Source organism: Taurulus bubalis (genome assembly GCF_910589615.1).
Source record: "Taurulus bubalis genome assembly, chromosome: 10".
In the NCBI taxonomy this organism is placed as follows: domain Eukaryota; kingdom Metazoa; phylum Chordata; class Actinopteri; order Perciformes; family Cottidae; genus Taurulus; species Taurulus bubalis.
This window is the reverse complement of record NC_136598.1, coordinates 155,001-170,000: the sequence shown is the minus strand read 5'-3', so window position 1 is coordinate 170,000 and position 15,000 is coordinate 155,001. Positions and strand designations below refer to the sequence as shown.

The 15,000-nt window shown below is 45.8% G+C and overlaps 1 protein-coding gene across 1 annotated transcript in view; it reads left to right on the top strand.

The window, feature by feature from the left end:
- timm50 (translocase of inner mitochondrial membrane 50 homolog) overlaps positions 1-10,750 on the top strand; it is a gene marked incomplete at its 5' end in the record, with an annotated part of 39,558 nt that extends 28,808 nt beyond the window's left edge. The window contains 6 exons of the mRNA XM_079225009.1: positions 501-620; positions 4,113-4,217; positions 5,168-5,266; positions 7,438-7,594; positions 9,190-9,296; positions 9,409-10,750. Of these exons, the coding sequence (XP_079081135.1) occupies positions 501-620; positions 4,113-4,217; positions 5,168-5,266; positions 7,438-7,594; positions 9,190-9,296; positions 9,409-9,507 (687 nt within the window). The 3' untranslated portion in view covers positions 9,508-10,750. The remainder of the gene's footprint in view (positions 1-500; positions 621-4,112; positions 4,218-5,167; positions 5,267-7,437; positions 7,595-9,189; positions 9,297-9,408) is intronic.
- Between the last annotated feature and the right edge of the window lie 4,250 nt (positions 10,751-15,000).

Below are 15,000 nucleotides of genomic sequence, written 5' to 3'. Positions count from 1 at the left end.
CTTCTGCCAACACTCACATCGGCCTGAAGGGACTCATGGCTTTGGGTTTTCCTGCAGCGCCCTCAGAAGTGTCATTAAAAACCTTTTATGAGTGTGTATTCTCTGGGCATATATCAGCTTCCTGTTTGGGCTTTTTTCAGAGCGATAATATGAGCCGACTGCTGAACAGAAAATGTTTCTTAGATGGACTTCCTCGGACTACCCGACTTCCTCATCGTACTCTACTCAACTGTTGTAGACATGTTTGTTCCCGCCTGCCTCAAAGGCTTCATGGTGTCAGCCAGAGGTCTGAGACGACGGCTCTGTATGTTTGAGTGGGTTAGAAAGCGCTCTTAAATATATGTTAAATAGTTCTGGTCACGGAGACAACAAAAAGAACGCTGTACAATAGTTAAACCACCAAATAAGCATCTACATAATTATGCTGTTTTAATAATAAACGTTTGAGCATGGTTCATGGTGATGTTGATTGTTATGTGTTTTGATGATGTCACACTCAGATGATCATCGAGCCGACGAGCCCGAAGCTGCTGCCCGACCCGCTGAAGGAGCCGTACTACCAGCCGCCCTACACGCTGGTGCTGGAGCTCACCGATGTGCTGCTGCACCCGGAGTGGTCGGTACGTCTTTCTGTGGGGATGTGCACAGCTGCTGGACGCTGTTTGCGTGTGACCGCGTATCGTTCAAAACGATACGATTTTGCATATCTTTAGTATCGATGCTTCCTCAAAATAGCGCGCTTCCTTAAAACTGCTGCGCTCGTCTCTGTCATGCTGCCTGCAATGCATTGACTGCATGGAGACTGGGCTCAAGGGGGGCGGGGCTTAAGGAGCGGGGCTGCCCAGCGCTCACAGCGAGTGATCGGGGTGGACATGGCCAGTTCAGGAGCTCTTGCCGACCGTCCTTGGCTTGTTGAATAAATAGATGCCAGAAGTGGAATCTGGAAATACTTTGGATTGACTGCCGACTGTGAGGGAAAGCCCTCTAACACAGAGACCTGTCTGCAACACGTGTTTTAAATCCACACAGACTGAGGGAGTAACACGTCGAACATGGCAAAGCACCTTTTCAAAGAGTTCAACGAACGACAGGTAATGTGATTATAAACATGAAAACATGATATTTTTAGTTAAGGAAAAATAACTTCCATGATTTGATTTAAAATAGTGAAAAAGTGAAAATATCTAACTCACTATGCAAGTAAATGAAGCATTGTTTATCCAGACAGTCAAACAGATACCAGCAGTCAGCAGCAAGACAGAGACAGAGTTCCCTTCCAGCTGTGTTTTGAAAGCCAGCGGAAATATGAGAGAGGATCAAAAGATGCAAATAGGTTGAACAGAGCATTGGCGGAGTTCATCTGTAAATAGTTGTATTAAATGCATAAACAAATGCAATAGTTGCAACAAGTGTGAATATGCACAGTTCTGCCAGACAGCATAGCGAGACTGGCTGTCTCATTGTTCCGTAGTGTAATTGTATTGGTGAAAGGTGGTAGCATATTTTTCATTGTTGTTTGCCAATAAAGGGGAGAAATTACCCTTTAATTACGTGTCCATCTTTAATGTACCCATAGCTTTAGGTTTTTTTCACCTCAAACGCACATCTGTAAATTATAGGTATCGTATCGAAGTCATAATTTTGTGTGTGTGCGCGTGACTGTATGTGTGTGTCTGCGTGTTTGACCGCGTGCGTGTGATCGAGTTTCCACATCACGCAAGAGTGTAGGTTCCATGTGGGTCAGTGATTGGCTGCTGGCGAGCAGTGATGTCATGAGTCCTGCAGATGTTAAAGTGAGATTGAAGTTGAGCGCAAAAGAACGGGTGGAACTCCATCGCGGGAACAGGAAGAATAAAGAAAAGATCAATAGGGGAAGTAAAAACATGTTTTGCTTTTAATTCAACAGAGAGGGAGGGAGAGGTAATCTAAGACTTAACTCCCAACTTGATAAGATGTGTTGACGTATTCACAACTAATCAGCCGTAGAGTTTGTGTTTTTTGCGGTCTCGTTTGTGGTCATTTAGTGTCACTGCTTCTGTGAGTAGTTGGACCATGCCGAGATGAAAGGTAGTTCATAGGTGTTCAGAACTCAGTGAGCCATACAAACGGCTGCCGCGGGAGGAACCTCCTTCCTCGCTCTGCCCAGGAGGTTAATGGGTTTATTCAGTTCAGTTTATTTTATATAGCCCAACATCACAAATGCAAGTTTGCCTCGGAGGGCTTTACAATCTGTACACATGACATCCCTGTCCCGGGACCTCACATCGGATCAGGAAAAACTTCCCCAATAAAGAGAGTAAAAACCCTTTCACAGGGAAAAGAAAGGGAAGAAACCTGAGGGAGAGCAACAGAGGAGGATCCCTCTCCCCGGATGGACAGAAGCAATAGATAATAGTCATGTGACCAGAATGAACAACGTAACGGAGTTACAGCACATTCAATGAATGTGACAGAGTAGTATGCATGGTCCATGATCCAGATAGCCACGATCCGTTAAGCAGAAGGAGGTAGAGAGGAGGGGCATCAGCAGGGCCATGGCAGCTGGCAGGCCTGGTTCCAGGCCAGTTGCATCAGCAGGGCCATGGCAGCTGACAGGACCGGTTCCAGTCAGCCACGATCCATGGCAGGGGGCAGGACCGGGGTCCTCCCCCCTGGTTCCAGGCAGCCACGAATCCATGGAAAAAGAAAGTAGAGTTAGTAATGTGCATTGAAGAGACAATAATTTATCCAGAAGGAGAAAAAGAAGAGGTGAAGAGGAGAGGAGGAGAGGAGGAGCTCAGTGTATCCTAAGATGTCCCCCAGCAGTCTAGGCCTATAGCAGCATATCTAGGGGCTGGACCAGGGCAAACCTGAGCCCTAACTATAAGCCTGAAACAGCCCTAACTATAAGCCTGAAACAGCCCTAACTATAAGCCTGAAACAGCCCTAACTATAAGCCTGAAACAGCCCTAACTATAAGCCTGAAACAGCCCTAACTATAAGCCTGAAACAGCCCTAACTATAAGCGCTATCAAAGAGGAAAGTCTTAAGTCTACTCTTAAATGAGGTGACTGTCTGCCCCCCGGACTGAAAGTGGAAACTGATTCCACAGAAGAGGAGCCCGATAACTGAAAGCTCTAGCCCCCAACCTACTTTTTAACACTCTGGGAACCACAAGTTATTATGGACAGGTGGAGGATGGGAAGTGTACGTCAGAGACGTGTCCCACCACCTGCCGGCTTGTCTTGTTGTCTGCTGACTCACACACACACGCACACACACACACACACACACACACACACACACACACACACACACACACACACACACACACACACACACACACACACACACACACACACACACACACACACACACACACACACACACACACACACACACACACACACACACACACACACACACACACACACACACACACAGAGAGTAACTGCTTCAACTGTCACTAGTGGTGTATAGCTCTAATCACACTTTACGATGATCAACCAGTCCTCAGAGCCAAAACGAAAGTAAACTCTACACTGTAGAAACAGAGTCTGTGTCACCTTTCAGAAATATACAATCTATTCTGTGAGTTTTGTAAACATCTGGGCTGTGTTCTGGCATATTACAAAAGAGAAGAAAAAAAGGAGAACTTGAATCTGTTCCAGCCCGGTCCGGGTGCTGGAGGTGAAATCCCTGATTGATGAGGTATCGCTCACAGCCAATCAGAGCGCTGTCCCTCTGCCTCAACATGCCCAACCCCTCCAGTGTAAAACCATCCACTGGCTCAACCTGATTGATGGATCGCTTCCTCTGCTCTTGCCCCTCCAGGTTGCTGTTGTTTTATTTGACACGTGTATTTTTTTCCTGACATTTTTGCTGTAGGGCTTCGTCACAAACATATGTTACAACGTAGCTCAAATAACCGGTTTATTCAGGCTTAGCTCATTATTTGTGTTGCATCAACCAGCAGTATGTTTTTCAATAATAATAATAATAATAGTGATGATCCAATACTGTGATTTAGTTTGTGTGTGTGATTTAATACCCACAGGCCACAGTTTCAGCCTCAGGTGAAGGAGAAAGAGCTTTCAGCGATTTTCTTCTATTAATTTGTTGTTTTGTTTCAGTTGTCGACAGGTTGGCGGTTTAAGAAACGCCCAGGCATCGACTACCTGTTCCAGCAGCTCGCTCCGCTCTACGAGATCGTCATCTTCACTGCAGAGACTGGCATGGTGAGACACACACACCACACACACACCTGCCTGTATACTTTAACAGTGTTTATCACTAAATAAGCCAGCAGACGTTTCTCTGTCATGCTGATGTGAGCTGACGGCTCTGTGGTCAGAGACATTTTACCTTCTTATTACATTGTTGTCATTTGTAAATGTTTGTCGAGTCACTGAAGGTGAAACTGATCGCAGACCCACAACCTTTGCTGTTCCAGTTTGATGTTATTTAACACGAACAGGGGAAGGTTTTCACAGGAGCTTAGCTTATCTTAGCTTGGCACAAAGACTGGAAACAGGTAGAGATGCCTGGCTCTGTTCAATGGTGATAAACTCCCCCAACCAGCACCGCCTAAAGCTCACCGATCCTCATTTCCCTCTAAAAAAGGTCAAAGAGTCACATTGAGGTTTTCCGTGGCATTATGGGTAGTGAATAGCATTGCGGCTCACAGTGCTGCTGCCTGGTTCTGCTCTGTTCTTTGAGATGTTAACGGAGTCTTCAGGAGCTCTCTGTTTGTGTGTGAAGTGTCTCGACTAGTTTACAGTCGTCTGAGGGAGACGGACATCTTATTTTTAATTAAGTCATTATTGTTCGGGCTGCAGATATTTATATCTTCAATATTTATTTGAAGTGTAGTTTTGAGTCAGTCAACCAATGATTATAGGTCAGCTGGTTCAATTGAATTAATACCACAATTTGTATAGTACACTTTATACATATTTTTGTGCAATACTGTCACTATATTTTGTGCCTTTTTTTATTTATATATTTTTTTTTCCTTAAGTATATATATTTATTTCTTTTCCTTAAAGTTCATTGTAATTCTGTTTGGAGGACCCAGCAAAATAAGCTTTTCATGTACAGAATAACTGCCTGTTATCTGTGCATATGACAATATCTTGAATCTACAGTGTGATGGCTGACGACAATGATTTTGTGCGTTTGTGTCCAGACGGCTTATCCTCTGATCGACAGCATTGATCCTCAGGGCTTCGTAATGTATCGTCTCTTCAGAGATGCAACACACTACATGGAGGGGCATCATGTTAAGGTACGTGTGTGTGTGTGTGTGTGTGTGTGTGTGTGTGTGTGTGTAAATATATATTTACATAAATGTCATGACGTAGAATAGTCCCAAACGGTCGACTCTGTCAGCGCTGTCGACGCTTTTTCTTTCATGGTAATATATCACAGCGAGGAATAGCATAAAAACCTGATGGTCGTAAACACTTTGAGCTCCACCTACCCTGAGCTAAAGGAACATGATAAAACACCTGTAAACAGCAACATGCTGCATTAACCCCCCTGTCTGCTCTCCATGGCTGCCTTCTGCTGCCACCATTGATCCTCCTCCTCCTCCTCTTCCTCCTCCTCACCACAATAGGCCTCCCTCCTCTCCTATGTCTCCCTCTCAGGCCTCATTAACCCTTCTGCCTCCTCCCTTCTTTCCCCTCTTCCTCTTATCTCACCTCCCTGTCACCCTCCTTCGCCCCGGCCTTCCTTCCTCCCCTATCTCCCCCTCCTCCAACTGTCATCTCTGGGCTTTTATTGACGAACAGTCTGAAGGTTGCAAGAAGCTGCTTAACCTACTTCTCAGGAAGAGGACACACTTATCATCTCATCTCCATAACGCCAAGACAGACTAAATGCAACAGATGCTAAGGGAGAGTTATTAATGCTCCATATGCTGAGGGAGAGTTAGCAATGCCACGTATGTTAAGACAAAGTTACTCAATGTTTATGGATGTGCATTTTCAGCCGTCTGCAAATTTATAATCCAGATAGTGTCAAATGCGCCTCAGTGCTCAGAAACACTACAACACTTTAACGCATGCACCCATCCACACACACAATCTGTGGACTCACACATAGGCGCATTGTGAGCAGTCTCAGGGTTTTGTCTTTTGCAAGACTTCGACTCCCCCAAGAGATTTAGAGTCCATCCAAACGCATCCGACGGGATAACCCTCCTCCGCAGTGGACGGCTCAAACACATAAAGAACCAGAGGTGTCATCTGCTTTTGTTCCACACATTCTTTTTCCTGGGCAAAACCCGGTGCCTACATTTCCCACAATCCTGACCCTGCCTCTCCCTCTATAAACCTGACCACCAGCAGCTATTGTCTGCTGCCCTGCATCTGAGCGTCAGACGTCTTATTGTTTGTTGGCTTTGCCGGGACAGGAAACACAAACACAACAGTTGGATTAACTGTCTTACTTCCAACTTTGTTGTTTGTGTCATACGGCCTGCTGTCCACGCGCAGCTCACTGTCGGGAGGTTTAGTGTGGACTGTGTAGAGTGTGTGTGTGTGTGTGTGTGTGTGTGTGTGTGAGAGTGAGAGAGAGAGAGAGAGAGAGAGAGAGAAAAATTAAAAAGTTAACTGTTGTATACAAACTTCTGTTGTATTTTAAATAATTTATCACAAACTGAGTAAACAAAAGTACCTGGAAAAAATACAAACGTGTTTCTGTTGTAGCTTGCTGGAATGTTGCGTCCTGTTCATCACATACCAACATATCTGGAGAGTGTGATGCTTCCTGGTTGCTGTAAACGATGGCTGCTGTAGCAGTTCACTGTCCACATGCACACACAGGGCTGTGCAGACTTGCATTGAAACAATCTGTGTGCCGTGTTCCATAATAGTGCTTTCCTCATTCAAACCAACTCTGCTGTGTTTTGATGTTGTGTTTGTTTCCATCAAACATCAGCGACGACATTTTACACATTGTGTTGCATCAACAAAGCTCAAAGTGCTCATAGCTCAAGTTTTATGGGCTTTATTATTGAAGAGCTCTGTGGCCAGACGAGCAAGTCTCATTGTGATCATCTGAGTCTGATCAAAGGTGACGGGAAGAATTCAATCGTTAATGATGAAATGGAAAAAATATGTAATTGCACACGATTTAAGCTTTGCCCAACACACTCTCCGAAGGAAAAGGATGTCTTTCATTCATTGGTTGTGAGGAGGATGGATGCATGTGTCCACTGAGGTTTACAAACACACAGCGTTTTGTGGGGGGCTGGGCACCAGATGAGCGTGGTGATGGAGACAACAAGCGTCCCTCTCCATCTGTCACACACACACACACTAATAGTCACCAGCTGGAGCTACCAGAGAAAGTGGTGTGTGCGTGTTTTAATTTGAATATTAAGTTGTGTATAGGGGGGGGCCGCATACTGTATCTGTAGCAGGATAACTCTGTGTGTCCGTCCGTGTCCAGGACGTGTCCTGTCTGAACCGGGACACCAGCAAGGTGATCATGGTGGACTGCAAGAGGGAGGCATTCAGCCTGCAGCCCTTCAACGGCATGGCTCTGAAGAAATGGGACGGAAACTCTGAGGACCGGACGCTCTACGACCTCGCCAACTTCCTCAAGAGTAAGACGCCACATGTTCAGCCTTCGACTGTCGCTCTGAGGAGTTGTTGCATTTAGTTTTATACAGATTAAACAATCGTGTGTGTCATTTTGTGATATGTGAGAACGAGACCCGACTTCTCATCTCGCCTCAGACAGAAAGCACATGCGTGTAATTTCCAAAATGCAGTGTTTCCCCTACCGTTATATTAGGGGGGCGGGGCACCCCCCTGAAAAAAACAGCCGCCACCCTGAAATTTTTTCTAAAGCGCCAGACATCAGAAGTTATTTAAGGTTCTCTTTCCTATAGAACAGGTCTGCACCTTGTTCTGTTATTAAGCAAACTAAACAGCCGTATGTTACTGATCGTATCCACAGGACAGCTTGTCGTTTCTGTCTCCATGGTCGCGTCTCCTTCTCTGCTCTGTGTCGCTCACGGCGGAGTTCCGCCCCGATGGACAGAGAGAGGGACAGTAGCGAAAAATGTGTTGCGTGCTTTTCACAATGGGATTTGCTGCTTTTAAGCTATCATTATTTGAAGCTATCGCTTTTAAAGCCTAACAGTTCATGTATTTGCAGGTCAAGACAAACACCTGGAGCTCCATAAATGACGCTTCTGACATCGCATATCGAGGCTCTGGAAATATTCTTCCAAAAGCCCGAAAAACACACTGCAGTGACAAAGCCTGCTCACTTTGTGGTTGTCATTAAAATAAATGAACACCGTGTTTCCTTTAAGTCAGTATTTATCAAACTGGGGCGGTATTTATTACAGGTGGGGCGCAAGAGATTTTAAATGTCCACCGTACGGCGTTCACAGGTTACGCTTGCACATGCGCGACTCGCCGATTCTTGGAATTTTGCCAAAAGCCGATTTATTAGATCTCCATGAGGTTGTTTTTTCTGCTGTTGCGTCTCACCAGAAAAAGCTCAACATTGAGCCGTATAAAGTTTACAACCCCGTTTTAAAAAGATGTGTAGAGGAAAGCAGCTCACTGCAGCCACTAATACTGATACACGTGATGCTCACACCTGCACTCATTCTGTTTTGTTTTGCAAAAAAAAAAGCTATTTGTTTTCCACAATAAGATATTTACTAGTAACTCAATATTAGTTAATTTTTGCTTAACTTTCTTTTCATGTTTCTAACACAGTGATAGCACTTTTTCTTTTGTCTGATGGCGCGATCTGGTTTACTTGAAAGTGATTGTAATGTTCTTCGTTCTATTACTGTGAGGTATTGCTATGTGGTCCGTCCGTCCGTGTCCATCCCCCCGAAGCTGTAAACCTAGAGGAAACACTGAAGTGTTTGAACTAGTCATCTCAATCTGGAAAGTAACTAAAGTTATCGGATGAATGTAGTTAAGCAAAATTAAAATAGAAAATATTCAGCCATGTATACATAGTTTGCTAAGCTTTTACAACAAATCAGTTCTGCACACGTTGCATGACTCAAATTCCTTTTCTCTCACTGACTCATTTAAGAGGGAAGGAAACGTTTGTGAACGAGCCTGCTGGGTTTTCTGGTAATGATCCATGCAAGTCCAATTGCCTCGTTGGAAACGGAATACATAATATTCTGCTGCTTGACCTCTTCCTCCTCTTCCTCAATGGCAGCTATCGCTCTGAGCGGAGTGGACGACGTGCGTTCAGTGTTGGAGAACTACGCTTTGGAGGAAGACCCCATCGAGGCCTTCAAACGCAGACAGGCTCAGTTGGCACAGGTAGGAGAGGAAGCAGACGGACCCGGGTTTGACTTGTCTGGAAGTAGTTTGGTCTGACCGTCTGTCTCTCTGTCTGTCTGTCTGTCTGTCTGTCTGTCTGTCTGTCGGTCAGGAGGAGGAGCAGCGTCTAGCCGAGCTCGCCCAGCAGAAGAAACAGGGCCTCTCTCTCGGCTCCATTGCCTCGCGGTTCTGGCGCTCCAAACAGCAGTGAGCCCCGCCCCCCTCTCACACTTCCACCAATCGCAGCCCGGCTCGCCATCTGCGTCGAGGGGAGGGGCCAGAGGATACATTTGGAGGGGAGAGGGGAGGGGAGACCTGTGTACTGTAGCTGAGCGGTCCCTACAACCAATCACCTCTGTGTGCAGGTCTGCAGTGCTGGAACATTGGCCGTCCTCTGCACCAATGAGAGAGGCACGTCCCGCTCTCATGGAGGCGGGGCGTCGGCGGCTCCCTCCCATTGGTCATCTTGATGTCAAGTCATGCGCATCAAGCTGCTGATTGGTTAAAAAAGGAAGAGGGAAAAAAACAGAGGATCCCGGTCAGGATAAACTCTTGTTGTTGGCGGTTTGGAGGCTGAACTGAGATCAGCGCTGCTATCACCACTCCAGCTCTGGTTAGCCCCGCCGCTCACAGGATCTGACCTGAGATCAGCAGCGCTCTGTCCCGTATCACACTTTCAGATTGTGTATTTCATTTTTATTTTCTATTCCTCTGTGTGTGACGGGCTGCTGGAGACTATGTTAAAATAATGAATATTGTTCATAAGAAATAAAGGTAAACAGTAAATAGTGTTCTTTAGAATTTATTCGATACGTTAGACCGACAGCATGGACGACAATGAAGACTGGAATAGCAGCTGAGCTTGTGGTGGAGTTAAAGTCTCTTTCCTCCTAAGCTTTCATTTACACGTGAGAGGGGGTGGAGCCTATGCCAGCTGACGTCAGGTGGAGGCGGGGTTCACCCCAGACAGGTCGCCAGACTCTCAGGGCCACGTAGAGTCCTCCTTCACCGTGATCCTCTTTGGGTTGCGGGAGGAAGCGAACGCTCCAACTCGACACAGAAAGCCGTCTGCGCGTCCAGCCCGGGTTCGAACCCTCGGCCCGTGTGTGTGTGTGTGTGTGTGTGTGTGTGTGTGTGTGTGTGTGTGTGTGTGTGTGTGTGTGTGTGTGTGTGTGTGAAGGAACGTTAAGGACCTCGTCAGCTTAACTAGAAACCCTCTATAAAGTTCAGCAAACAATATTTATTATTCACACATGCTAATTATATCATGGAACCAGCTGAATGACCCGAGCAGGCCTCTTTTTGTATTATCATTTTGGTGAAACTTTAGGCGACTCCTGCCCTCTCGTCCTCCTCGGGGAGAGAACCCCGTCCAGAGGTCGGCTGCCTTCTTCTGTGCTTGTTGAAAGATTGTGTGTTGATGTGAACTCACCGCTGACGTCCTCAATAAAGGAAACTAACCAAACAGTTTCTCCTCATTCCTCCTCATTCATATACATTCAGCGTCTTTCTGTTTTTTTTCAATGGGAGCTCGTTGCTTCTATTAAAGTATAAAACTGTGGAATCGTTGCTCACCGGGAATTGATTCCAGTGATGTAAACCATTTTATTTGTTTTTCTTGCTGTGAAGTTATTTTCCTTCACTATTTTACAACCTGTGGATTTCTCTCCAGTTTCCCCGTAAACCGAAATTTCCACTCGTTTAGGATCGTTTCTAAAATATTGTTTCATTCAAGCCGTCGTGTTCTGTGTGGGACACTCGAGTAGTAATGCTCAGTGAATCAACGATTTACTCTTCTTTTCCAGTAGTTGAGCATTTGAGCTTGTTTCAGTTAGACTTTACTTTTGTCTTCTTTGGTTCACCGTACACAATAATTATCATTAATATGCTGCTTAAAGTTGAGCTGCAACATATGAAATAGCTTAAAGACGGTTTACAGATGTTAAAGCAACCGTTAGAGATGAGGTTGGAGGATGTGTGTAGTTATTCTGTATATTTTAAATCTTATAAACGGGGAAAATTCCACCCAAACCTCAGGAGACCTTGCATTTTAAAGTACCCCCTGCCCCCTGCGGTGCCTTGAAAGCCCTCCATCTGTTTTCCCTGTCTCCTCTCTGTTGGACTCCCGCTTCACAAGCATCCATCTGTGAAGGTGTCGGCACAGTTGGCACCTCTCTGAAATGCAGTGATCTCCTCCCGGCCTCATCGGCCCGTTATGGAAACCAGGCGGCCTCCAGAGGGGAGGACGGGAACCCATGTTGGCCGACAGGACTTCTGCTGGGGACGTCCAAATGATTTGATTTCATCATTTACCTCGTGAATTTCACTTAAATTCACATTTATTATGTGATACATAATTGAAATAATCATATGGTCAAAATGAACATTCTGACTTTGTGAATGTTCGAATAAATCAGTTGTATTCCTTTTGTCAGTTTTAGATTTTATCTCACAACTTTGATTCATTTAGTTCACATGTCTGGTCCGTTTCTCCATCTAGTGGATTTCCAGCTTTGAGGGCCTAGATTTGGGGCTTCAAGGCAGACTGTTGTCTCGAAGCAAATCTCCACATTTTTGACTCCTTAAGGTTCCTTCTTTTTTATTTGAATCTTTTCCACCGTTATCTCTTTTTTTTCCTGGAGATGCTGACTAAAACAAGAACAACAAAAAGCATGAAGAATGAAAACTTTTCCTTCCATCGTCCTGCAACACGCCTTTTCCCCCAGGAGGCAGAGGGGTATAACTCGTCTCATCTTCCTCTGTAGTAACCAGTGATGCCCACAGGCTGGCGACTCCCTCAGATGTCCCTCTGCTGTTTAATTAGAGTCCCATGAGGACATCCTCAATACGTAATGCATCTAGAGGCATGAAGTGAAAACACAGGAGCCCGTAGCGAACAGAGGAACCACCTCGTGGACTGAACTGAACCAGTAACCGTGTGGTTCCTGTCGCTGCTCCCAGTCCGAGCTGAGGGCCGATGCGGTCTGAGGCAAGCGGCTTAGGGGGCTCCTCACTCGGTGAGGCTCCTCCGCTGCGCTTATTTATCCGAGGCCCTCGATCAGCTCAGGAGGCCTCCAGCTGAGTTCTGAGGGGCCGCTGGAGGCTTTATCCGCCCGGCGTTTACCAGGGACCCGCCGCCATGTGCCGAGGGCCCAGTGTTTACACAGGTCAGGTGTCAGAGGCCCCAGCTCTGGACCCACCGCTGCTCAGGGAGGAGGTCCCGTCAAAGAGTTAGAGGTGCCTTCACAGTGACATGCATTTTATATGGTGCTATATTAACATATATTTTGATAATCGTAGCGTTATCTCGGTATCAGTAGACTCACATTGGATGAAACGGAGTGGGTTAAGATTACATTTTATGATAAATGCAATATAAAAACCGCCAAATATATATTTCTTTATTAATAACAGGCAGAAGAACCCCTGTGTGTTGAGGAGTTGTATCAATAAAGCGTCATTGGTGATGAGAGGTGAACCCATGGGGAGAGGAGTCGTCTCGTGCTTCACTTCAGTACAAGTACAGCTCTATGAAATGGCATTTCCTGCTTCTTTGTCATGTGTTTCTTGTCTGTTGTGCATGTGGATGTCTATTGTTCTTGGTTCTTCCCCTGAAGATAAATAAAGTGTTTAAATCTAAAGATCACTACACAGCATTCATTTTTGACATAAATCAATTCAATATTTGTTTTATTATTGCAGTTTTTGAAGGTGAAGCTACTTTTAATATTAATACTTTAAATATACCGGCACATATTTGATATAAAACCACTCCACATTTCATCAACTGGTCACAGATTTTCTGTAAAATCTTAAAAGTAAAATGTTTCCTTCCAAGATGGAATAGAAGTATATAGTATCACTACATGAGAATAATCAAGTGAAGATATTGTATATCGATTCAACATGAACACATGAAGGCATTGTTCATGGAGCTGGAAGAAGGACCATAATGCCCCTCTTCTGGAGTCTCATGGTCTGTGGTTCACAAAGCTCCTCCTGTCCATGAAGCAGCCGCAGACCTCCTGACTCGGGGTTATTCCTCCAGGACTTCAGGCTCCTGTCCTTCGATCCAAACGTGCTTTATACATATGCTGGATTGATTGTTCCTTCATGGTAAAGTGTGATGGTGTATGAAGAACTTCCAGCTGTGAGCTTAAGATCTGCAGGAGGATGCATGTCAGTCGGCCAGTGCCCCTGGTTCCCTCGGCAAAGGTCCCATTCCCATTAGATTTTTGCAGAAAAATAAACCCTGTGGCCAACACACGTTTATGATATTACATGTTTTCTTCAGTGAGATGATCTGCAAATAAAACGCCACTTCTTATGATTTTTTAAGCAGGACAATCTGTAAAAGCTCATATTTGGATATATATTGCACTTTTCCTTGTTTCTTATGCCTGGATTTCCAGTGTTTGTGGTTTTCAAAGGACGTTCAGAAAAAAAAGTAATGTTAATGACGTAGCTTGACAGCAGCGCGTGAAGTACATGAACAAGAGGCGGGAGGAGGGGGAGGGGCCTCACACCTACCTGCAAACTGCCCCCCGCCACACCTCCTCAGCGAACAGACGACCACGTGCCAAAAGCCATAATGGGGCCCACGGCGGTGTGTGTGTGAGTGTGTGTGTGTGTGTGTGTGCGTGTGTGTGTGTGTGTGCGTGTGTGTGTGTGTGTGTGAGAGAGAGAGAGAGAGAGAGAGTGTTTGCGTGTGTAAATGACAGTTTGGACATTAACCAGAATTATAGACATTATTATCTTAAATCCCAAACGGTTCATTTAATCTGTCGGTGTTAAACGGCACATTAACGGGTCTCCTCAGAGCACGCGCTCCAGGAGGAGGAGCTAAATACTGCCATTAACCCAATGACACTAATGAATAATACACTTTTTGAACAAATAAAATATCTTGTTTTTTTGTTCTCAGTTGTGTATAAATGTGTATTAATGGATTATGAACATGAAGCTGGTTGAAATAGTATACAGTGACTCTAGGAATGGCTGATATTGGCCTAAAGCTCCTCTAAGCACCTATAAGCTCATATTGTTGTTGTTGTTGCTGCTGCTGTTGTTTAAGACCTGCTGATTTCGTTTCATACTGTCTTCGGGTCACAGGTAAATGTCAGGCCACATCTGGAAGCGGCTTCCATTCTGGTCCCGCTGAAAGTGTAAGCCCGGGAGCCTGCAGGCCCCAGGAGCAGGGCCCATGGAGCGGGCGCCAGGAGCAGGGCCCATGGAGCGGGCCCCAGGAGCAGGGCCCATGGAGCGGGCCCCAGGAGCAGGGCCCATGGAGCGGGCCCCATGGGGTCCGAGGGGACCGTTTGCCCGCAGGCAGCTAAACAGCTGCGGGACGCAACAGCCTGAAACCTGGCACCCTCACCACAGCACCTCCACTGGCGCTATTCCTTCTGTTCCCGCCTTTGGGCATGTGTTTCAATCCTAATCCAATACTAATAAACAAGTATGTTACATTGTAGTTTCATAAAGTCTTGCTTTGTTTTAATGTGTTAATGAACGTTAATGTAAACTCTTTCACCCTCTCTGTCCTCTCGAGGCCGAGGGGCGGGACCGGGACGAGCCGTGATTGACAGGTGCCCCAGTGGCTTTGATCATCCGGTGAGCCGTTATGCCGTGTTCACACCGGACGCGACAAATCGTGTCGCGTCCGGTGTGAACACTGCATTAATGTTCACTCGTCGGTTACCGT